This window comes from Pituophis catenifer, unplaced genomic scaffold (assembly GCF_029215685.1).
Source record: "Pituophis catenifer annectens isolate HBS135680 unplaced genomic scaffold, rPitCat1.0.hap2 SCAF_10, whole genome shotgun sequence".
Taxonomy (NCBI): Eukaryota; Metazoa; Chordata; class Lepidosauria; order Squamata; family Colubridae; genus Pituophis; species Pituophis catenifer.
In genome coordinates this window covers 2135227-2159869 of record NW_027256890.1, presented here as the reverse complement: position 1 = coordinate 2159869, position 24643 = coordinate 2135227, and the positions used below count along the sequence as shown (strand labels likewise).

Genomic DNA, 24643 nt, shown 5'->3' with positions numbered 1-24643 from the left:
ATGAAAATTGCTAGTTCTAAAACAGATATTTTTAAAAAATCAACTTCTCAAACTCTCTCTCTCTCACACACACACACAGAGAGAGGGGGGGGAGCCTTCTGGCTGACAGGTACAATGAGTGCAGTACTTTGTGGCCCTCAAGCCTCCCCCCTGACTACCAGAACCATGTTTATTCCGTTCACTCCACTTTGTTTCATTGTGGTTTATTTAACAAGCTATGATTTATAATCGTTCTACTACATTCTGCATTATTCAGGCTTCACTGTAAATCCAGTTTGGGTTGCAGGGCCTAAAAGGCTCCGAAAAAATCCAAACAGAGGAGGTGGGGAGGAGATCAGGGAGCTGGAAACTGCCCCATCTACGTAGAGAGGGCTGCCTCTGAGAGGGGATATCACGACCCTCTGGATTAAAACGAATATTTTTTTTTTTAACTAGACCTGTTTTCTGATCCCGGGCAATGGGAACATGCATTCAAACTACAGAAGAAAAAACTCAGTGTCAGGAAAAATAATCCAATTTACCCATAAAGCAACTGACCCACGGAAGTAATGGTCCCCCTTCCCCTTATTCTTTCTCGGGCACCTTGGTGCCAGCCATCTGTCACTGGCACTTGAATTTGGATTCCTGCACTGAGCAGTGGATTGGGCTAAATGGCCTCATGGATCCCGACCAATTCTACCATTCAAGCTAAGCTTGACTGACCTGGTTATTAAGGCAGCTCCATTTCCTAGACCAGCATGGCCAATGCTGGCTGAGGATGATGGGAATTATAGGACAACGCATCAGGCGGTCAGTGCTGGTTTCCAGACCTCAGGCCATAGAAGTACTGGTAACTGGGAAGGGGGGGGATCTAGCTTGTCCTATTGCCCACCTTCCTGAGTTGCAACAGATCTTCAAGCCCTGGGAGTTGCCATCCTCACTGCAACCCCCCCCCAAAAAAAAGATCCATCCGGAGAAGACACTGTGGCCAGAGTCCTCAGAAATGTGACAAGGGCCCTGAAAAGGGGGGAGGCGGCCAGAAAACTGACCCTTTTAGAAACGCCAACTTCTGGGAAACCCCCGAAGCTTCCTCGGGAGCAAACGCCCCATGGCACCGGTAGCTGCCCAAGCACCCGGAGGTCAGAGGAGGGAGGGGAGGGGAGCCTGGCCAGTCGGGATTGCCCCGAAGGGAGCCCAGCTGCAAAGGATTCCCTCCAACTTGGGCGATCGCCTCGCACCGGCTGGCAGACAGTTCAGAGCAGCTGCTGCTCCTCCGGCCGCTCCCCTCCTGAATGCCCCGCTCGGACGGGGCTGGGACGGATGACCTCGGGGTGCCCCCCTCGCTAAGCTCCCCGAGCCGATCTGGCCCTCGAGGAGCCCCGCCGCCTGGCTCAGCTGACCACCTTCCCAGAGCCGAGCGGGGCAGCCTCCGCCCTCGCCCCCCGGCCGCTCCTGAGCTCACAAAGCGCCCGCAGCGCAGAGGCTGGCACGCCGGGGGAGGGGAGGGGAGGGGGGGGCTGCGGCTCTCCCGCGGTGGATTGTGGGAGTTGTAGTTTTTCCGGGCCGAGCTTCCCCCTCCCGGCAGGCAGGCTGCCCTTCTCGCGGCCGCCGCTCGCTCGCGTGCCCGGCGGGGGAGGAGAGGTGAGCGTGTCCGGGTCGGGGTTTTGGGGAGGGGGTGGGGGTGGGGGGCTCCCCTGAACGGGCCCGGACCCGTCAGCGGGGTCGCGCAGCGCCTGCAGGAGTATGCACGCGCCTCCCACCCACCCACCCACCCCTTCCGAGGGGGTCGCGCGCAGCCGGTGCACGCGCATCTGTGTGTGTGTGTGTGTGTGAGAGAGAGAGAGAGAGAGAGAGAGAGAGAGAGAGAGAGAGAGCGGCTTTCCCCAACCGGCGCCCTCCGGGCTATGGGCTCGCTTTGCAAAATCCCATTTTGCCATTGGGGGGGTGGGGGGGTTGCACGGAGGGTGGCTCAGCCAATCTCATTGTACACATGTTGGACTCTGACAGTAAAGGGTTGAGTTGAGTTGAGTTGAGTTGAGTTGAGTTGAGTTGAGCTGCCCGTCGCCCGCCCGCCCCCTTCCCTCCCCCGGGGCTGGGAAAGTGCCTCTGAGCCAGACTGACCTTGTCCTCACCAGCCCGACCTCCCCCCTCCCCCCACACGCTCACCCTGCCAGCTGGCTCCTTTCTGAGTCCTGCCAGGGATGGGCAAGCAACCAGGCCAGGGTTATTACAGATAGTCCTCGGCTTATTTTAGAATAGAATAGAGCTGGAAGGGACCTTGGAGGTCTTCTAGTCTAGCCCCCTGTCTCAAGCAGGAGACCCTGTACCATTTCAGACAAGTGGTTGTCCAGTCTCTTCTTAAAACCTCCAGTGATGAAGCACCCACAACTCCTGAAGGCAACTTCTGTTCCACTGGTTAATAGTCCTTGCTATTAGGAAGTTTCTCCTTAATTCCAGGTTGCTTCTCTCTTTGGTTAGTTTCTTGTCCTGCCTTCAGGTGCTTTGGAGAATAAGTTGACCCCCTCTTCTTCATGGCAGCCCCTCAAATACTGGAATGCTGCTATCGTGTCCCCCCTAATTCTTCTTTTCTTTAGACTAGCCAAACCCAAATCCTGCAGCCGTTCTTCCTATGGTTTAGTCTCCAGGCCTTTGATCATCTTAGTTGCTCTTCTCTGAACTTATGGCCCCAATTATAGTTGTAAATCAAGATCTACATGGACTCTCTGTCCCAAGCAACATCTCCCCGCCAGCCTCCCCCAAAATTTGTCCTCCAGGTATATGGCGAAAGCTGCTCCCCAAATCCTAGTTAAAATGGCAGTGATATGTAGTGTAGTATTCATATTCTGAACCCTAAAGAAAAAAAAAGAATTAGGGGTGACATGATAGCAGTATTCCAGTATTTGAGGGGCTGCCAGAAAGAAGAGGGAGACAAATTATTCTCCAAAGCACCTGAGGGCAGGACAAGGAACAATGGATGGAAACTAATCAAGGAGAGAAGCAACCTGGAATTAAGGAGAAACTTCCTAACAGTGAGGACAATTAACCAGTGGAACAGCTTGCCACCAGAAATCGTGGGCGCTCCATCACTGGAGATTTTTAAGAAGACACTGGGCCACCACTTGTCTGTGGTAGAGGTTCTCCTGCTTGAGCAGGGGGCTGGACTAGAAGACCTCTAAGGTCCCTTCCAGCTCTATTCTATTCCATTCCATTCTAACTTTATAAGACAACAGTCTGACCCAGGATCTCTTCTCTCTCTCTCTCTCTGATAGACGGTCAGTGAGATAGACACAGATGCATCTATGCATCTATGGGTGCATAGATAATCTTTCCTGCCTTTGTCATTTTCATTAATAACTCAAAGCCGCTAACTTACCCAATGTTCCTCCTGCTTTCCCCCTGACAACCTTGTGAGGTGGGCTGGGCTGAGTGAAGATGACTGGTCCAAAGTCACCTAGCCAGCTAGCTTTCATCCTGGTTTCTAGCTTGTTGCCGTAACCACGAGATAAAACTGGCTCATTATGTGTGCTTGCCTCAGTGTGGTTTTGCACACTGTATAAACATCAGTTCACAAGCCACATTTATATCTTGGAACTATCTAGACATCTAAGTACACTTTGGTTAACCATGGCTCGTCACTACGTGTACTTAAACTCTGCTTTCCTTTCACTAAGAAAAAGGAAGTTTTCCTGCCCCACCAAAATGTCTGGGGCAAAAAAAAAATGTCTCCTTGAATAGTTTGGAAATCTGGTTTTCCCCTGTTCTGCCTTCCCCAGATGAAGTTTCTTCCAGTCCTGAAAAGCTGGGAAGAATGGATGGTTCCTGGAATCCACCGTTGGGCCTCCCACGCCTCTGTGCCCCAGGCTGCCCCCTCCCTAGCATTCGTCCCAGCCAGCCCTCCTCCGGACGCTGGGGCAGTAGAGAAACTCCAGATGTTCGTTCTCCGCTGCCAGCGGCTCTTTGTCTTGACCGGAGCAGGAATCTCCACCGAATCCGGCATCCCGGACTACCGCTCTGAAGGCGTGGGCCTCTATGCCCGGTCTGACCGGCGGCCCGTCCAGCACGCCGAGTTTCTCCGCAGTGCCGCAGCCCGGCAGAAGTACTGGGCCAGGAACTTCGTAGGGTGGCCCCAGTTTTCCTCCCACCAACCTAATGTGGCACACCGGGCTCTGAGCAGCTGGGAACAGCAGGGGAAGCTGCACTGGCTGGTGACCCAGAATGTGGATGCCCTCCATGCCAAGGCTGGGAGTCGGCGCATGACTGAGCTGCATGGCTGCACACACAGGTGGGGAAGGGGAAGGGGGTGCCGAGCCTGACAGGGAAGGTGCCTGGCATTTCAAATGCCCAGCACATCTGCTGCCTGCATTTCAGGCCCCAACAGTGGCCTGGCCCTGTGGCTCTGGGTTCGAATGCAGCTGGAAGCTGGGGGCGGGGGGCATGACTTCGCTTGGGCTGAAAGTCACCACAGCTTCTGAATGGCCCCACTTGAAATGGGGCGGCATTTAGAATGATGTTTTTTTGTTTTATAAAAAGATATTATTCTATAAGGGTAGTTTGGAGGGAGGGAGGGAGCTAAATGCAATATTGAAGTTTAAAGCCTATATGTTAAGAAGTCAAAGAAGAAGATGTATTAGAAAGTTTTGATTTTTTTTTTAAAAAAAGTGCTTCTTTGTGTTTTTTTTAAAAGTTTAGTACTTTGAAGGAAAGAAGAGGGTGAAAAAGAAGAGAAAGGGTTCCCCCCCCCTTTTTTTTCTTTCTTTCAGTAAGGCCAAAGAATTTGAAAGAATACAATAGATTTTGTAAATAAAAATGGTGACAGGTCACAAAGATTAGTAGGTGCAAATAGAAATGCACCTTATTTCCATAGCAAGGAAGATAAAGCAGGAATGATTGATTTGATTACTTTATTTGAAGAGGAAAATACATTCTTATTTGGATATCACTTCTGGAATTTGTGCTCATGAAGAAAAAAAATGAAACTTTGATCGTGGTTTTGTTGATTAGAAAGATTTGGTGTTATAGGAATGGCCAGTTACATATTAATGTGCAAAAGCAAAAAGTTGAGGTTGGAATGTGTTTATCTTGTACTGAGCTAGGAAGAGTTGGAAGTCAATGCCCCCTTTTCTTTCTTCTTCTCTTCCCCCTCGTATTTCACACCCCCTTCCCCCCCGTTCCGTTTCCCTCCCTCCCTTAATTTCCTATTTTCTTTTCTTCTTTATTTATTTATTTTATTTACAAATATTTAGATGCTGCCCTTCTCCCAAAGGACTCAGGGCGGCGAACACAAGTTAAAAACATACAATAAGCTTTAAATTTTATATAATAAAAATAAAAATGATTGGAATTCTTATGAAATGGGGCAGCATTTAGGATGAGCAATCAGGTGAGCTTGGTGGACCTCTGATGGTTGTGAGTGGCCAGGAGCATCTCTCCAGCAATTTCTGCCTGCCATAAGGCAGAGGCAGCCGGTGTGGGCAGCAGCTTGCCCTCCTGAGCCCCCTGCCAATTTTTTCTGCTGGAGATGGGGAGCTCCCTGCTGCCTTCCTGAGTGGTGGAGGACATGATCCTCCTGCACGTAGCTGCAACCGCTAGCAATTTATTATAATATCCGTGGAGTGTGCAGGTCTGCGAGGAACAAGCGTTGTCTTGCCAGCCTGAGCAGACAGATTCTGCTCACCCCACAGATCCCTTTTTCAAAAAGAAAAGGGGGGTGCAGGAGTATTTTCTTTTTTTGGTGATGTGATACAAAACGGATAATCAAACGAAAGGAGAATTTAATTCTGCTCATAGTTTTAAACTGTATTGGGAATAATATTCCCAATGTTAGAAAAAGAGGAAGAGTGCTTCGCACTGCTTTGTAATGTGGGAAAAACGGCATAACCGTTTGGCAGCCATCATATGCCAAGACCATTTGAGTAGAATCCATTCATTTATGATTTGTTTATGTCCCTTTGCTCCGGACCGTCCTTCCTTGAGTTCAACAGAGTAGATTTTGCCTATGACTCTCATAACGGAAAAGACACCAAAGTTAAGAAGCTGCAAAGCAAGGCCAGGAAGAAAATGGGTTTTGGGGTTTGTGAGAGAGGCTGTGGGGCCAGCAGGAGGCAAGGGGTGAATCTGCAACTGTGGGGGGCTAGAGATCTTTGATCCCTGCCTGCTGTCCTCCAGACTTAGCAGAGAGGGACTTCCATCCTGGTTGCCAGGCAGGGATGATAGCAGAGGCCATTCTCCAGAAGAGTCCTTCACAGCCCCCATCAAATAAGGATAGATAGAGTATTAAATGTATTTTGAGCAGCGAGGACTTAGGGTGGTACAGCTGTAGAAATGGAGTGATTGAGAGGACACCTCTGAGCTGGCATCCTGTTGCGATGCCCGTGTCTCATCTTGGCATCTAGTATACACCCAATGACGTTGATTTGGCTCAAATTCAGCTTTGCATGTGATGTGAATCCAGCCTCTTCTTGTGGCCCATAAACCAAGATTTACGACTGAGTAGGAAGGCTGGACCCAACTAAATTATGGTCTGTAAAGCAGAGATATGGACCTTCGTTCTCCAGCCCTTGAAGGATCTGGGTCAAAGGCTTGCATGCATTGGGAAGTTTCCCCCCAAGCACTCCTTGCCCCCTCCCCAGCCCTTTGCAAGTGTGGGCCTCAGGATCCCACCAGATCTTCTTTGAGCTAATGGAAGTTTGGTGCTGTAGACCAGGGGTCTCCAACCTTGGTAACTTTAAGACTTGTGGACTTCTACTCCCAGAATTCCTCAGCCAGCAAATTCTGGGAGTTGAAGTCCACAAGTCTTAAAGTAGCCAAGGTTGGAGACCTCTGCTCTAGACTTAAGGTGTTGTGGGAACCGCCATAAATCATAAAGCTTATTTATTTTGCGGTTTGTCTGTGAAGTCTCCTCCGTTCCTTCATATTCACTCAATGGATAACAGCCTCTGGCTGACCTTCTCTGGGCTTGAAAACTAAGTGGGGTCAGGCCTGATCCTGACTTGGAAGGAGACCAGGAGCGAATCTGAGAAATTTCGGCTAGGCTACCAAGTTGAAAAGAGCCCTGGAGCGAGGCAGTGGGCAGCAAGGCAAATCCATTGGTGCTCCTGCAAAGAAGACGGTCCAGCAGCATCCTTGAAGCCAGCAGCTCAGAGGTGCCTTCTGTGCAGATGCCAGAGGGGTGGGGGGTGTCTGATCGTGTCCCTCCCTGGTAGAGCCCTAAGCCTTTTGCTGCCTGGGGTGAGCCAGACAATGCTGACACTCCCCCCACCCCACCCCCAGGCATGTTAGTTCCCAGGAAGGGTTCGCAGCGGGGGGTGGGGGGTGGAGAATAATACCATTTTCTCTGGGCCAAATCTCTCAGAGAAAAGTAAAGTCTTACACTTAGGCAAGAAAACCTGTAAAAGTACACATATAGACTGGGTGAAACTAGGCTTAATAGCAGTAACTATGAGAGGGATCTTGGAGTCTTAGTGGACAACCAGCTAAATATGAGCCAGGAGTGTGCAGCGGCAGCCAAAAAAACCAACGCAATCCTAAATTGCATTAACAGAGGGAAACAATCAAGATCAAGGGAGGTACTAATACCACTCTATAAAGCCTTAGTAAGTCCACACCTGGAATCCTGCATCCAGTTTTGGTCACTATAAAAAAGATGTTGAGACCATAGAAAGAGTGCAGAGAAGAGAAACCAGGATGACAAGGGGACTGGAGGCTAAAACATACAATGAATGGTTGCAGGAACTGGGCTAGTGAAGAGAAGGACCAGGGGAGACAGGATAGCAGCCTTCCAATATTTGAGGGGCTGCCACAGAAAGGAGGGGGGTCAAACTATTCTCCAAGGCACCTGAAGGCAAACAAGGAACAATGGATGGAAACTGACCAAGGAGAGATTCAACCTGGAAATAAGGAGGAATTTTCTGACAGGGAGAATAATCAGCCGATGGAACAGAAGTTGCCTTCAGAAGTTGTGGGAGCTTCATCACTGGAGGCTTTCAAGAAGAGACTGGACTGCCATCTGTCAGAAATGGTGTAGGGTCTCCTGCTCGGGCGGGGGGTTGGACTAGATGACCTACAAGGTCCCTTCCAACTCTGTTTATCTAATCTAAAACCTGAAGCATTGACCTCAACTACTTTTCTATTTTCTTATTTTATTTTCTTATTTTCTAATGGGGGGGGTGGGATTTAGCTGCTAGGAATCGCGAGATGGTCCCTTCCTTCTCTCCGAGCTTAGAAATCCATCTCTCCGGTGACCCTTGAAAGCCTCTTCCTCCACAGGGTCGTGTGCCTCAGCTGTGAGGCCCAGATCTCCCGCGAGCATCTCCAGGAACATTTTGAGGCCTTGAACCCCACGTGGACAGCTGAGTCCCACGGCGTGGCCCCTGATGGAGATGTCTTTCTGCCGGAAGAGCAGGTGCGCCATTTCCGTGTCCCATCGTGCAGCAAATGTGGCGGGGTCCTCAAGCCAGATGTGATTTTCTTTGGGGACAATGTGTGCAAGGAGAAAGTGGACTTTGTGTACCAGCGTCTCGAGGAGTCCGATGCGGTCCTCGTGGCCGGGTCTTCCTTGCAGGTATGTGTGCGAATCTGCCTCTGTGGTACCCGGCGAGGTAGTGTCAGCCTGCAGGCTGCCTCGGCCTTCTTAGACCTGGGTATGGATGATCAATCAATCAATCAATCAATCAATCTGTGAGACACGAAGGCCTTGGAAGCAGCTGAGGGCCTCCAAAACAGGTTGGGCTCCCCAAAATCTCTGGTTAGCTGATGGGGTGTATGGAGACATTGATCTAGAATGTAGGTGTCAAACTCAAGGCCGGTGGGCCGGATCTGGCCTGCAGGGTGCTTAATAGCAAAGGACCAGCCCATTTTTGGCCTTCCCAGCCTCCTGCAGCACTCTGCCAGCCAAAAACGGGCCTCGGGAGGCCTCCACATCAGTAGTGGGTTTTAATTTAGTTTGCTACTGGTTTGCTTGTGCGCGCGGGGGTGCTCATGTGCACATGCAACACTTCTGCCTATGCACAGAAGCATCTGGGTCGGTGGGCGGAGCCTCCTGCCACTGCTGCTACCAGTTTGTCCGATCCAGGGTGAACCGACAACAACCCACCACTGCTCCACATGGCCCGTTTTTGGCTGGCAAAGTGCTGCAGGAGGCTGTCCAGGCTGAAAACAGGCTGCAGGGTGACCGTGTGTGGCCCCCTCCACATCCCTTTTGCCAGCATGCCTGGCTGGAAGATTCTGGGAGTTGAAGTCCTTCTTCTTCTTGTGCCATATCCATCATCGGATGTTGGCGATCATGTTGGCGATCCTATTTTTATCAGCAGCCGCATGAAAAAGTGCTGCTGAGTTTTGTCCAAACCGGCCCCTTCGATTTTGAAGCCATGATATTCTTCTTCTGCCTGGACCTCCTTTGCCTTCAATCTTTCCCTGGAGGATTAAATGAAGTATTCCGTATTTTTCTGGGTGTTGCATCCCATGTCCAAAATATTCTAACTTTTTGCTTTTTAATGGTTTTGATGATTTCCCTTGGCGGCTTATCACTTCCTCCTTTCTGATTTTGTCAACCCAGCTTATACATAACCTGTCAATCCACATTTCAAATGCTTCTAGTCTCTTCAAGTGGCTTTCTGTCAGACACCAACTTTCCACACTGTAGAGCAGGATAGAAAAGATGTAACATCTGAGAAGCCTCATTTTCAGTCTTAGGCTTATGTCGTGTCTGCAGAAGACTTTTTTCAAGATCTTTTTGAAGTCCACACACCTTAAGGTTGAGAAAACCCTGCCCAATCCATAAGCAGGGACGTGGTGGCTCAGTGGCTAAGATGCTGAGCTTATCAATCGAAAGGTCAGCAGTTCAGTGGTTCAAATCCCGAGCGCCGCGTAACGGGGTGAGCTCCCGTGGCTTGTCCCAGCTTCTGCCAACCTAGCAGTTTGAAAGCACGTAAAAAATGCAAGTAGAAAAAATAGGGAGCACCTTTGGTGGGAAGGGAACAGCGTTCCGTGTGCCTTTGGCGTTGAATCATGCTGGCCACATGACCATGGAGACATCTTCAGACAGCGCTGGCTCTTCAGCTTTGAAATGGAGATGAGCATCGCCCCCTAGAGTCGGGAATGACTAGCACATATGTGCGAGGGGAACCCTAATCTTTACTAATCTGTAAGCAGAATTGGCCCAAGGCTGAGAGTCTTGGTGTCATGTGTCAGCACATCCAGAGGGCATCCAGTTAGGTAGGGATTGCTTGTCAGCCATATGCTTCACTTCATCTAACGAATGTTTGTTTTGTGTCTGGCAGGTCTTCTCAGCTTACAAATTTGCGCTTGCTGCCCGGGACAGGAAGTTGCCGATTGCCATTGTTAACATTGGCCCCACGCGGGCCGATTCCTTGGCTTCTCTAAAGCTGAATTCCCGCTGTGGGGCACTGCTGCCTTCGATTCTCCTTTGAGTGACCTGGTGGGCATCCAGACCAGTAAAGATTCAAGAGTAATTATGGGAATGCTATGGAAGTGGGCTGGTTTGAGGTCCAGGGGGCTGAGTCAAATACCACAAAGATAGCCACGGCCTAGAAAGAGCTTTGTAGAACATAAATTTATAGGATCGGAAGGGATCTTAGAGCAGGGGTCTCCAACTTTGGCAACTTTAAGCCTGGTGGACTTCAACTGATGTGTTGTCTGTTCAAGAAGCTGTTTCATTGGCCAAAATGCCAAGAGGTATCATCTTCCAGAAGAGATTCTCCATGGAAACCCTCCCGCTGTCCTCTTCCCTCAAAACTCTTTTTCCATCCTTCTCTTGGGTTCCAGCTGTTATCTTGACTCACCATCTTAGTATCGTAGTTTAAAGCCAATGGAGATAAAAGAATCTCACTCTTAAGAGAGCTTTGATCTCTCCCAACCAACCAGCAGCTTGTGAAATCAAGCGGTAATCCAAGCAGGACTCAGCCAAATGGAACAGGAAAAATCTAGATCTTCTCTTCTCTCACCTTGGCCATTAAGCCAGCAGGCCGCGTAGACTCTCGGCTCATCGTCCAATGGCAAAGCATTTTTGCCTTTTTAGTACTGGAAATATTATATACTCAAGTGGGCCTGTGAGCTCCCTCAAACCCACCCCTCCAAGGGCCTCCTGCAGCCTTCAGATGTCCACGACATTGAACTGTGCCTCTCCTGTGCACCAGCTGCACTGCTGTTTTTTAAGAAGGGGAGGGGGACAAATAAAGGCCCCTGTTTCAGAGAAATCTTGTCTTCCTGAGGAGCATAGAAAAGTCACGGCTACCTGTGAACACGCCGTGCTAAGATGTATTGTTACAGTGATTTTAAAAGCAATTAAACACACAGAGTGACTTTCCTCTTTTTAAGTAATTCAATTGTGTAATAGCACAAGATGAAGAAATCCCTGCTGGATTATTTCAAGACCTTTGATCTAATTTCCCCCTCCCCAGTCCTTGGACATACACAGGCAGGGCACACAGAGAAAAAGCAGAACGATTGCACAGTAAGAGGGTTGCTGCGCAATTACAGCAATCTGACATTGCTGTAAACTCCAGTTTTTTCCTTGCTTTTAGGAATCAAAAGGTACAAAGGCAGCTACGGCTTTCCCCTGTTTGAAAAGCTTTGGTGGAAGAGGCAGAAGGAGAAGGGGGGGAGTTGCTGATGGGCCTTGTTAGCTGAGCAGATCTTTTCATGCCAAAGACTTTACAATCAGTGATCGCCAAATACAGTGTTTCCTACTTCAGTGTTTCCTATTTGCGCATGGCCTGAACTCTGGTTTTCCTTTCGGCTATTGTGCAGCTGGGGAAGGTTTTGTGGCCATGGCTTGTTCTTCCCACACTGGCTTGTGCTCTGTATCCGACAGCCTCCCCGGCTTGCCGGGGACCGAAAGGGGTGCGATGCCTCGATGCTGGTTATAAGCAGGGGTGAAATGCTCCCAGTTCGGACCAGATCGCCCAATCCAGTAGTGATGGCGGTGGGTGGTTCGGAGAACTGGTAGCAAAAATCCCTGCGCCCCCCCCCCCCATGCCCAGCTGAGCCGCACGATCATCAGAGGCTTTTTTTTTTTTACTTTTAAAAGCATTTTTTCTATCATCTCTTCCGACGAAAAAATGCTTTTAAAAATAAAAAAAAAAGCCTCTGATGATTGCGCGGCTCAGCTGGGATTGTCAGAGGCTTTTCAAAGCATTTTTTTCTGCAACCTCTTGGCCGAAGAGATGGTTAAAAAAATGCTTTGAAAAGTCTCTGACGATCCCAGCTGAGTTGCCTGATCAGCAGAGGCTTTTCAAAGCATTAGAAAAAATGCTTTGAAAAGTAAAAAAAAAAAAAAAAGTTGGCCACGCCCACCCAGACACATTACCTCACCACCACCAAGCCACGCCCACAGAACCGGTAGTAACACATTTTACATTTCACCCCTGGTTATAAGTGGTGGCACTGGCCTTCCTTGGAGAGGAGCCCAGATTTGGGGACTGAACGGAGCATCTGGCCTGCTCAGATTGACCTCTCCAGGGAGATGGTGGTGGGTTTGGACTTGGGGGGGGGGTCTTGGGTTCAGTGTGGCCCCACTTGGGCCTGCTTCCCAGGAGTGTAAGATAAAACCAGAGGTGCTGCCCTGCCTCAGATGAAGGGTGGGAGAGGAATTCAAAAATAAACCAAAAGGAACAAAGTGTTTAAAGTTCAGCCTTCCACACAAGGCAGCGGGAAAACCTGAACCTCTTGCCTTCGGAACCGATTGCCACAAGACCAGCTTTCCCGCTTCAGTTCAGGTTTCCGTTGATCCTCCCAAACATTGAACTCCATCCCAGCATGAATCATTTAGGGAGGGAGCCTCAATTCTCACATTTTCCTTCTCCCTCTTATGTTGGGGCACTGAGGGCAGGAATTGTACAGGCAGTCCTCAAATTACAACAGTTCATTTAGTGACTCTTCGAAGTTACCACGGCACTGAAAAAAGTGACTTATGACCGTTTTTCACACTTAACGACCGTGGCAGCATCCCCATGGTCACATGATCAAAATTCAGATGTTTGACAACGGACTCACATTTATGACGGTCGCAGTGTCCCTAGGGTCACGTGGGACCTTCTGACAATCAAAGTCAATGGGGAAGCCAGATTCACTTTGTAACTGTGTCTACTAGCTCAAGTTGTCAACTTAAGTGATTCACTTAATAATTGTGGCAAAAAAAGGTCGCAAAATGAGGCAAAACTCACTTTAGCCAACTGTCTCGCTTAGCAACATAACATTTTGTGTTTCAATTGTGGCCATTAAGTCCAAAATTGAAATTCAGAATTTATTATTCTACAAAAGTCTCTGGGAGTTATATCCAATCAAACCAAATAAATTTTGCCCACTGATCCAGGCCCAGAAACTTTCCTCTCCCTCCGAAGTAGAACCAGGGAGTGGACATGTGCACTAGAAAGAATGCAGAAAAGAGCAACCAAGATGATTCTGAGACTGGAGACTAAAACATACGATGAACGGTTGCAGGAACTGGGCATGGCTAGTCTAGTGAAGAGAAGGACCAGGGGAGACAGGATAGCAGTCTTCCAATACTTGAGGGGCTGCCCCAGAGAGGAGGAGGGGGTCAAGCTATTCTCCAAGGCACCAGAAAACCAGACAAGGAACAATGGGTGGAAACTGAACAAGGAGAGATTCAACCTGGAAATAAGGAGAACTTTTCTGACAGTGAGAACAATCAACCCATGGAGAGAAGTTGCCTTCGGAAGTTGTGGGAGCTTCATCCCTGGAAGCTTCCAAGAAGAGACTGGACTGCCATCGGTCAGAAATGGTGTAAGGTCTCCTGCTTGAGCGGGGGGTTGGACTAGATGACCTCCAAGGTCCCTTCCAACTCTGTTAATCTGTAAATCTAAATCTGAATTCATGTGAAACGCTGGTATCGGGATTGCTGCGGTGCTCATGCTTTCTACACTCAGGGATGTAAATCAGTGGCTAAAAATCCCTCAGGCCAAAACCTCCACAGGCAACTTTTGAAACCGCTGTAATATTTATTTTGGATGGCTGTCAATCTCTCCGTCCTGGAGAGAACCTGAGTCAGCAATTGACGCGCCACCAACCCACCTGGGCCAGGCCCTGATTGGGTGCTACGGTGGCCTCCTGCCTTTCATCAGAGCTGGAAAAACTGCATTTCTGAACCTTGTGATGAGCTTGCAAAGAAAAAGCGGGTGAAGCTTAATGACAGAGCTCAGTAGCTGGCCATGGCGCTCCTCAAGATCATCGTCCCTCTCCTGATTGGGCTCGGCGCTTACTATTACTACCCGCAGGAAACTTTCTCTGCAGGTAAGGAGGGTAGATTTCCCCCACGGGGATGCCAGGCCGTGGCTGTGTTTCTGCTTTTTTCCTTTTTTAATTATTCTTTTTTCCGTTTAACGGAGAAGGACGGGCTTCCCTGGAGAAGGGAAAATGTGGGCGAAGCTCTTGCACGAAAGGTGTGAAGAAGGTGAGCTGGTTTTGGTCTCGCCAGGACGGCGGCCCATTTGTGGTCTTCTCACAATGTGCTTGGACCTAAATAAATGGGTTGAGGTCCCACAACTCACACACACAATCCAGCTTAGCACTGGCAAGTGTGGCAGCCGTCATCCATCTCGTTAAGCCCATTGCCTGACTGATGGGGACGTGTGATTCTCTCTGCACCCTACGTGTGCCCTGTCATTCAGAACCCAACCCCCTCCCCCCCCCAAGGGAAATGGCATGCCAGAGAATCTCCAGATTTCAGATTGGGAAGGATTGGAACAGAAGTTGCCTTCGGAAGTTGTGGGAGCTTCATCACTGGAGGCTTTCAAGAAGAGACTGCACTGCCATCTGTCAGAAACGGGGTAGGGTCTCCTGCTTGAGTGGGAGGGGGGTTGGACTAGATGACCTATAGGTCCCTTCCAACTCTGTTAATCTGAAGGCGGGATTTCAAGAAGCAGAAAAGGGCAGGATGGAGACCAGGAAGGTTGACAGAAGATCTGGAAGTATCAGTTTTGCGTTTCAGCTACATCAGAGACCCCCTCCCCCCCCACCATGGCCAAAGGTGCCACACACTGGATTCTCTGCTCACACGGACTGGCTGCGGGAGCAGGAATCCGCTAGCAGATTGTGGTGCCCTTCAACAGATGGCATCTGTGGCCCAGGGCTGGGGAATCTGGCTTTCATCCCACGGCTGTCCCAGATACCTGGGCAGGTCACATCTGAGGAAGAGACGGGGAGCTGCTTTTGGGGCTTCAGGTTGAGCAGACTTCACCCAGCCCCAGGGCCCCTGGGTGAGTCCCCATCCACCCATCCCAAAGAAGCGGTACTGATCGAGTTTGAAGTGGCTTCAGGGCACCTTGGCAGTTCTGCAATCCCCACCTGCAATTCTCGCTCACCTGGTGGGAGGTTGAGCGTCCCTGATTTGTAAGTGTAGCTGGTGGCCAGTCATATTCTAGTTTTGTATCGAGAGAGCTAGGAGAGTGTAGAAAGACCCATGCTGACGTGGGCAATGCACTGGCCAGGGGAATTCTGGGAGTTGAAGTCAAAGTCACTGAAGCTGCGGAATTCTGGCCCCTGGAGGAGCGAACTGCAGAAATTGGTGCTGGCAGAAATTCCTGGGAGCTGAAGTCCATAGATCTTAAAATTGCCTGGTGGGTTGGGAAATTCAGCCAGCTCAGAACCTGGGGGGAGGGGGGGGAGGGAGGGTAGAATTTGGGGCCGAGAAAAGATGCAATTAGCCTAAAAGAAGGGAAGAAGAGGTAACCAAAGCGGGGAGAACCGGACAATCCGCTTTCTCCACCGAAACCTGAAAAGCCCCATCAAATCCCACCCACTGAGAAGGAAAACTCTGCCATCAGCTGGTTGCACAAGTGATTAGGTTAAGAAGTGGGGGGGGGCTGCCCTGCTCCTATTGGCATTCAACAACTGAGGATTCCCCCCCCCTCCACTGAATGGAGGACTGTTTGTTCTCTTTCGGGGTGGGAGAGTTTGGCTTTTCTCCATGCCAAAATGCCCCCCCCTCTCTCTCTCCCACTTCTCTGGCCAACCCACGGAGCATCGGAGGTGAATGCTCTACTGGACTCTTGGCTGCTGCCTCACTTCGATGTGGGTTGGCAAGGCAGGATGGGGTCAGCAGACCCTGGCATGTCCCAAACGACCTGTGTCCCCGATGAAGGGGGGGGGGGGTGGAGCGAAGGGAAGGGAAGGGGGGGGCTGTTGGAAGCGAAGCCTTTCGTTGGAATTTGCCCAGAGAGGGAGCAGAGAGGCGGGCCGACGGAGCTCTGGGTGGGGAATCGAGTATGGGTCCAACGGAGGGGGGGGAGAATAATGCTGTCGACCCTCCCCGACTATTTATTTGCTCGTTTATGCACTTTCCTGCCCAAGGAGGGGCTTTCAGATCTGTACCCACTAGAACAGTCCCCTAAGACCAGGGGTCTCCAACCTTGGCAACTTGAAGCCTGGCGGACCTCAACTCCCAGAGGTTGAGGTCCGCCAGGCTTCAAGTTGCCAAGGTTGGAGACCCCTGCTTTAGACGAATTTAATAAAAAGATGAACTATAAACTGGTTCCAATAAGAGTCCGAAGCACTAAAGGTTGAAGGAATAGAGAAAATTCACAGAAGGGAACACAGAGCAATAAAATAGGGCTGGAAGGGCCCTCGGAGGTCCTCTAGTCCACCCCCGCTGCTCAAGGCAGGAGGTCCACGCGTGGGGCCCTGGATCTCCTCCTCCCTTAGCTAAAGACCTTCGGCCAGCATCTTTTTCCTGGCCGGGCCAGAGCTCGCGTGTCTCCGGCCGGGCGACGAAATCCACGGGCCGTCTCCTCTTCTTGCCTGCAGAGATGGTGCGAGGAATGCGCGTGTTGGTGACGGGTTCGAGTTCGGGCATCGGGGAGCAAATGGCCTACGAGTTTGCACGGATGGGCGCCCACCTGATGCTGACCGCCAGGAGGGAGGAGCAACTGCGGAAGGTAAGCGGGCGAGAACCCTCCGATCGTCTGAACGAGGCCAGCCCTGCAACGGATCGCAGCCTCCTCTTCCTCTCAACCCATGCTCCACTGCCTCGCTCGGTCTTCAGCAAGACCGCTTTCCCACGCGCAAAAGAAAGAAACGCTTGAAACTGGCGAGAGATTCTCTCGGTATCCCAAAGGTGCTTTTTCAAGAGGCAACTGGACTTTCTGGTTTTTCTCGGAAGACGTTTCGCTTCTCATCCAAGAAGCTTCTTCAGCTCTTCTGACTCTCCCCACCATCCAGTCAGAGCCTGAAGAAGCTTCTTGGATGAGAAGCGAAACGTCTTCAAAGAAAAAAAAAAACCCAGAAAGTCCAGTTGCTTCTTAAAAAAGCATTTTTGGGACAACCCAAAAGTTTTATTTTTTTATTTTTTTAGCTTTTAATCTGTCAATGGGTTTTAATTTGAATTGTTTTAAATTTGGGCCAAAATCATGTAATTCTTTTAAAAATTTTAAATTTTGTATTGGTATGTGTTTTAGACCTGGCTGTGCACCGCCCTGAGTCCACTAGGAGAAGGGTGGGATACAAATTGAATAAAATAAAATAAATAAATAAATAAATAACCATGACCTGGATGGTGGAGAATCTCCATAGATTCCCTCTCTAGCTTCAGTCTCAAACGGGTGCCGGGTGCGAATCCAGCTCCTCTGCTTATCAGAGTCGGGGCAGCTCCCTTCCTGCTTGCTGGGGCACCCCGATGCCGCCGCCCCCACCCCAGCCATTCTGGAGGGATGCTCTGAGCAACCACTAACCTCGGTTTCAGGAAACAGGCGGGGTGGGGGTGGGGGGGGCTCAAAATAAGCATGAAAGCCAATCCTGCTGACAGCGACTGATCTCATCAGCTGCTCTTGAGTCCACAAAGTTATTTTTTTAAAAAAGAGGGCAGCCATGCATCTTGACTTTTTGTTGTTGTTAAACATTGGTAGATCTTTCAGTTTTCTTTTATTTTTTCTCTTAGAATTTTTCAATGCCATAAAACCACGCAAAATTAAAAGATTTTTAAAAATGTATATAAGGAAAAAAATTAAATTAAATTAAAAAGAGAACATAGACTCATGATTCCTGCTCTTCGTTCTATCAAGTAGTTGCCATCTAAATCCTTTCACCTTCCTGTTTAACTTACTTTTTAAATCCCCAGTCCATACATCATCGATTTAGTCTTTGTCTTTCAACAAATGTCCATATAAGGCTTCCAGTCTTTCAAAAAAGCCTTTCCTTGACCAAACTAGTCAGTTTCATTTTTTTTCCACAAGTTTTCTCATCAATATTACAAGTCATATTTCCTGTTTTAATGGGTTATTTTATGGGCAAAGGGTTTTAAATTTTGGGAAGCCAATTTGATTTAATTCTGTTTTAATTTATTTTAATTTTTATATTGTTATGTATTTTAATCTTGGCTGTTCACTGCCCTGAGTCCTTCAGGAGAAGGGCGGTATACAAATTTAATAAATCTAATCTAACCTAATCTGTTTCATTTCATTATTCCTCCATCTTTGTGCATGCAATAATCTCAGCGCAGTTATCATATATACAATATGCCATATTAATTTCCGACACTTATTTTGTAATTCATTGTCCATAAACCCCCAATAAAATGATTTCGGTTTCATCCTAATATTAAGACTGGCAGAGATTCAAGTGCTGTGTCATGGCCCCCATTGTGACTTTTTTGACCGAACACTGGTTCTTGTGAATCCTTTCCAGGGGTGAAATCTACTTACCTTCCTTACCAATTTGGAAGAGCATGCATCATTTGCACGCGTAGACCCTCTGCACGTGCGCAAAACCTGCACATGTGCAGAGGGTAAAAAACACATTGCTTCCTGGTTAAAGCCAGGAAGTAACAACACCCAGGTGGGTGGGAGGAGCCTCGTTGTCGCCATCGCTACCAGTTCTCCGAACCACCTGCCACAATCGCTACCGGATTGCCCGATCCAGTCCAAACCGGGAGCATTTCACCCCTGGTCCTTTCCAACCCTTTGCCTTCTTTTTCCCTTCCTCTTCAGGTGGTGAAGAAGTGCCAAGACCTGGGCGCCAGTTCTGCCCACTACGTGGTTGCAGACATGGGCAACCTGACCGCTGCCCAGGAGGTGGTGGAAGAAACGAAGGCCAAGTTGGGTAAAGATGACCTTTTCCATTTCACCCTTGTGCCTCCTTGGGGGGTGGCGGTGGGGGAGACTGAGGAATTGGCTGCTCTGTGTGTATGCAGGTAAGGCTGTATTCAGCTACCCTTACCTATCCCAGCCACTCCCGCCCTTCCCAGGATCGTCTATCCCTCTCTATAGAAGTCTTCGTCCCCCCTTCCAGGACTTTGCTGCCCCCTCCTTTCCTGCATGGAGAAGAGCACCCAAGATCATATTTCCATGGCTCCTCCAGAATGGGAGAATCCATGCAGCAAATGTGGTGGGGGAGGTACAGTGGCCTAGAGGTAGATCTCTCACCTCACAATCAGGAGGCTGTGAGTTCGATCCTAGGTGGAGGCAGATATTTCTCTCTCTGGGCACAATGAGAATATATCTGCTGAACAAAACTCCGCATTGGCGACAGGAAGGGCATCCGGCCAGTAAAACACTCAGCTCCATTCAGTTGCCCAGACTCTACCCGACAAGGGATTATGGGGTCATGAAACATCAAAGAATAATGGGGTGGGGGAAGCAACCTCTTTGAAAGGCAACAAGCAATTCAAATCTTTGTGGTGTAGGACCACAAAGTGTGAGGACACTTTTTCTGGACTTTGGGGCTGTGCCTAGAGACATGTTTGGTCTCGGGTGTTTGCAAGAGGGGCTTCATGTGCTCTGCATCACACGTGGCCCTTAGAATCCAGAGTTGGCCACCGATATTGGGCAATGTGAATAACAGAATAACACACAAGTGGGAAGGCATCTTGGCAATCTTCTACTCCAACCCCCTGCTCAGTAGCAATAGCAACAGGACTTACTTATAGACTGCCCCATAGTCCTTTACAGCATTCAATGTCAGCATGATCTGCATATTGCTCCCAGCTATCTGGATGGAAGGCTGAGTCAACTTTGAGCTGGTCAGGATCGAACTCCAAGCAGTGGGCAGAGTTTGTTTGCAATATTGCATTCTGACCACTGGGCCATCAGGGCTCCTTGCAGTCCAAAGGGCTGGATTTAATAACACAATAAAGTGAGCAGGAAAAGCAAGGATGCCCAGCAATGGGGGGAGGGGCATGCTCAATCCTGTCGCAGAGGATCAACCACTTTGGCTCCTGGCCTTGCAAAGGCTTTAAGCCCCAAGATATCTCAATGCCTCGCCATGTGCTGGCCTGGCTGACTGACCTTCGCCTGTGTTAGGCTCCCTCCAGTGTTGACCTGTGATGTCAGGATCCAGCCCCTTTGTAGACCTCTGCATGCCCAGCTGCCCTACCCGGGACTCCATGCTGGAAGACACCCTCCGAGGGTGGCAGCAAGCCAGCTGTCAGCACTTCAAACTACATTCGTTCCAGTGCTGACATAAGGAGGAGAAGAGGGGGCAGCTGGCAAGAGGATGCTTGACTTCTCACCTACTTATTTTCCCTGAAGATAATATCCCCTAGGAGATGGGTTGGGAGGGGGCACATTCCTGGGAGCTGAAGTAGTAGATATGGGGAGAGTGATTTGGAAGATGGCCAATGAGACGCAGAGAATCGGGGAACGGAAAGGGAAGGTTTGGGGTCAGGAAGTCAGTGTTGGCTTCGACATAATCGGGGACAGATTGTCATGCTGAATAAATGAAAGATTTCATCAAAGACTGTTTGTTTGGAAATGCAATTTATTTGAGACGACATCGAAACCTGACACCAGCACCAGAAAAATGTCAGTTGGCCTTTTGTGCGTGTAGGCCCTGAATGTCTCTCTGTCCTTCGCTCCCCCAGGAGGTCTCGACCAACTAGTTCTGAACCATGTTGGAGGCACCTCCTTTGGTCCATTCAAAGGAACCATTGAGCCTGTGATCAAGTCGATGACTGTGAACTTCTTCAGCTACGTCCAGTTGACCATTTCTGCCATGGATCTACTGCTGGAATCTAAGGGGAACATCGTAGTCATCTCCTCCATGAGTGGTAGGCACCGCAATCCTCACAGGCTGGCACATGGGTGGATCCCGCAGTGGGGCATTCATTCGGGCTGGTGGAGTGGCTCTCCTGCATGTGATCCTACCAGTTCTCAGTTCTCTTAAAAGCGTGGTAGACCAGTACCTCTGCTAAATCCTAAAGAATTGTCACATGACCATCAAGCCATGCCCACAAAATAAGCCACGCCCACAGAACCGGTAGTAAAAAAAGTTAGAACCCACCCCTGGTCCTAAGTCAAGGACTAGCTGTATTAAAGTGGACATAGAAGAGCGTACGATTGCAGGAAGAGATTGAGAGAAGGGGGAGATGGAACAAGCCATTGGCATCCGTCCATGCCAATCTCTCCCTCTCCCTCCCAGGACGTGTTCCGGGCCCCTTCAGCGTCTCCTATGCAGCAGCCAAGTTCGCCGTGGAAGGATTCTTCACCTCGCTACGTACCGAGCTGCGCCTGCGGAACATGGACCTGCCCATCACTGTGGCTGTGCTGGGCTACATCGACACCGGTGAGTGACGCGTTGAAACCCTCCCTTGCCCAAACCCAGCCCCCTCCTCTCAGGCCGGCCACCCATCTTTTTGCTCCTTTCTGCAGAAACGGCCGTGAAGTCCGTGGGAAACAAAATCACCCAGAGGCCGAGCCCTAAAGAAGATTGTGCCCGGCGGATTGTGAGAGGCGGAGTGTTGCGTTACCGCGAGGTCTTCTATCCTTACTGGGCCCTGAAGCCCACCCTGATCTACAGAGAGCTGCTGCCAGACCTCATGGACCAAGTCATAGGCTACGGCTACAGACTGGAGAACATCCTCTAAAACTCAAAGGATTACCCAGCATCGCCATCCGTGTCTCCCAATGATCGGGACTGCTCGCTAGTTACACCCACAGCGTTTGCGGCGAATGCTGTGGGTGCTTCCCACCCCTGTAGGAAGGAGAGCCATGGATAAAATGGCGCCATTTCCTCCTTCTTTCCTCAGCTCACCTTTACTCTGGTGCAGGATTTGGAGTCCTGGCCTGTTATCCAGATGCAGCTGTTGCATTGTGTAAAACCCAACAGCAAATCAAACAGCTTCTCAGGTGCCCAATTTTTCAAGCCCTGTCGGGGAACCTGGAACTAAATACTTACTGAACCTAAAAACTGTGATCATTGCAGAGATAAGTATAGTATGTATATTACATACCAGTAGTATGTATTTAGTAAAAAAAGTCACACCACAGTGGAAATGGTGCAACATCCTGTTAGTAACTTGGATTAAACAGGGGAAAAGAAAACAAGACCACTCATGCTTTTTTAGCCACCGATCCAGGGGTGAAATCCAGCAGGTTCTGACAGGTTCTGGAGAACCGGTAGCGGAAATTTTGAGTAGTTTGGAGAACCGGTAAATACCACCTCTGGCTGGCCCCGCCCCCATCTATTCTCTGCCTCCCGAGTCCCAGATGGATGGAGGGCCCCTCAGAAAGGCCTGTCGGATCAAATACCAAGATGGCATTCCCTCTGGGAGCTGAGACCCTAAAATGTCCCCCCCCCAAAAAAAAGCTGTCATTGGAAGGGAAGGGGGGGTTGGAATGTGACTGATGCCCAGTAGCTCATCTTTCCTAAGGCTTTTACCTATTGTGGTCAAACATATATAGGCAGTCCTCAACTTACAACCACAACTGACCCTAAAATTTCCACTGCTAAGCAAGATGATTGTTCAGTGAGCTTTGCCCCATTTTATGACCTTTCTTGCCACAGTTGTTAAATGAGTCACTGCAGTTGATGGAAGTTAGTAACCCGGTTGTGAAAGGCATCTGGCTTCCCCATTGATTTTGCTTGTCAGATGGTCGCAAAAGGAGCTCACCTGAGTCCAGGACACTCCAACCGTCATAAATACATGCCAGTTGCCAAGTGTCTGAATTTAGATCACGTGACCAGAGGGATGCTGCAATGGTCCTAAGTGTGAAAAATGGCCATGAGTCACTTTTTTCAGGGTAACTTCAAACACGAAACAAATGGTTGCAAGTCGAGGACCATCTGCGAGTAGGAACAGCTCAGCTTAGAAGACGGGTTTTGAGAGGAGGAAGAAGGAGAGATATGGAAGGAGGAAGGGAGGAAGAGAGGGAGGAAGGAAGGGAAGGAAAAGGAAGGAAGGAGGAAGGGAGGATGGAAGGAAGGAAAGAAGAAGAGGGAGAGAGGATGGATGGAAGGAGAGAGAGAGAGGGAGGAAGGAAGGAAGGAGAGGGAGGGAGAATGGAAGGAAGGAGAGGGAGAGGGAGGACGGAAGGAAGGAAGGAGGGAGGGAGGATGGAAGGAAGGAAGGAGAGGGAGGGAGGGAGGATGGAAGGAAGGAAGGAAGGAAGAAGAGGGAGGGAGGGAGGATGGAAGGAAGGAAGAAGAGGGAGGGAGGATGGATGGAAGGAGAGAGAGAGAGGGAGGAAGGAAGGAAGGAGAGGGAGGGAGGATGGAAGGAAGGAAGGAGAGGAAGGAAGGAAGGAGGAAGGGAGGGAGGATGGAAGGAAGGAAAGAAGGAGAGGAAGGGAGGATGGAAGGAAGGAGAGGAAGGGAGGAAGGAAGGAAGGGAGGATGGAAGGAAGCAAGGAGAGGAAGGAAGGAGGAAGGGAGGGAGGATGGAAGGAAGGAAGGAAGGAGAGGAAGGGAGGATGGAAGGAAGGAAGGAGAGGAAGGGAGAATGGAAGGAAGGGAGGAGAGGGAGGGAGGGAGGATGGAAGGAAGGAAGGAAGGAAGAAGAGGGAGGGAGGGAGGATGGAAGGAAGGAAGAAGAGGGAGGGAGGATGGATGGAAGGAGAGAGAGAGAGGGAGGAAGGAAGGAGAGGGAGGGAGGATGGAAGGAAGGAAGGAGAGGAAGGAAGGAAGGAGGAAGGGAGGGAGGATGGAAGGAAGGAAAGAAGGAGAGGAAGGGAGGATGGAAGGAAGGAAGGAGAGGAAGGGAGGAAGGAAGGAAGGGAGGATGGAAGGAAGCAAGGAGAGGAAGGAAGGAGGAAGGGAGGGAGGATGGAAGGAAGGAAGGAAGGAGAGGAAGGGAGGATGGAAGGAAGGAAGGAGAGGAAGGGAGAATGGAAGGAAGGGAGGAGAGGGAGGGAGGGAGGATGGAAGGAAGGAAGGAAGGAAGAAGAGGGAGGGAGGGAGGATGGAAGGAAGGAAGAAGAGGGAGGGAGGATGGATGGAAGGAGAGAGAGAGAGGGAGGAAGGAAGGAAGGAGAGGGAGGGAGGATGGAAGGAAGGAAGGAGAGGAAGGAAGGAAGGAGGAAGGGAGGGAGGATGGAAGGAAGGAAAGAAGGAGAGGAAGGGAGGATGGAAGGAAGGAAGGAGAGGAAGGGAGGAAGGAAGGAAGGAGAGGAAGGGAGGATGGAAGGAAGCAAGGAGAGGAAGGAAGGAGGAAGGGAGGGAGGATGGAAGGAAGGAAGGAAGGAAGGAGAGGAAGGGAGGATGGAAGGAAGGAAGGAGAGGAAGGGAGAATGGAAGGAAGGGAGGAGAGGAAGGGAGGAAGGAAGGAAGGAAGGAAGGAAGGAAGGAAGGAAGGAAGGAAGGAAGGAGAGGAAGGGAGGGAGGGAGGGAGGAAGGAAGGAAACAGAGGAAAGGAAGGACACTTCAATGTGCTTGGCCATCTCCTTTTCACTCAACAAAATAGACGTTCTGTTTACTGCCTGTT

General features: G+C 49.9%; 2 protein-coding genes across 4 annotated transcripts; both read left to right on the top strand.

The window, feature by feature from the left end:
* The first annotated feature begins 1556 nt into the window (after window positions 1-1556).
* Window positions 1557-11601, top strand: SIRT4 (sirtuin 4). Of its 3 annotated transcripts, none has more exons than XM_070950660.1 (5): window positions 1557-1620; window positions 3753-4261; window positions 8245-8539; window positions 10257-10444; window positions 11520-11601. In XM_070950660.1, the coding sequence occupies exons 2-4, from the start codon at window positions 3753-3755 to the stop codon at window positions 10404-10406; spliced, it is 954 nt and encodes a 317-aa protein (XP_070806761.1). In that variant the 5' UTR covers window positions 1557-1620; the 3' UTR covers window positions 10407-10444; window positions 11520-11601. The 3 variants fall into 3 exon arrangements, with proteins under 3 accessions (XP_070806761.1, XP_070806764.1, XP_070806760.1); XM_070950663.1 differs by having other exon boundaries at window positions 10257-10414; window positions 11520-11597; XM_070950659.1 differs by lacking the exon at window positions 11520-11601 and having other exon boundaries at window positions 10257-11302.
* A 2527-nt stretch (window positions 11602-14128) lies between these two features.
* Window positions 14129-22283, top strand: LOC139321697 (hydroxysteroid 11-beta-dehydrogenase 1-like protein B). The gene is made up of 6 exons (XM_070950514.1): window positions 14129-14247; window positions 16759-16889; window positions 18936-19047; window positions 20807-20992; window positions 21364-21507; window positions 21594-22283. Exons 1-6 carry the CDS (start codon window positions 14166-14168, stop codon window positions 21806-21808), a joined length of 870 nt encoding a protein of 289 aa, XP_070806615.1. The 5' UTR covers window positions 14129-14165; the 3' UTR covers window positions 21809-22283.
* Window positions 22284-24643: the final 2360 nt, after the last annotated feature.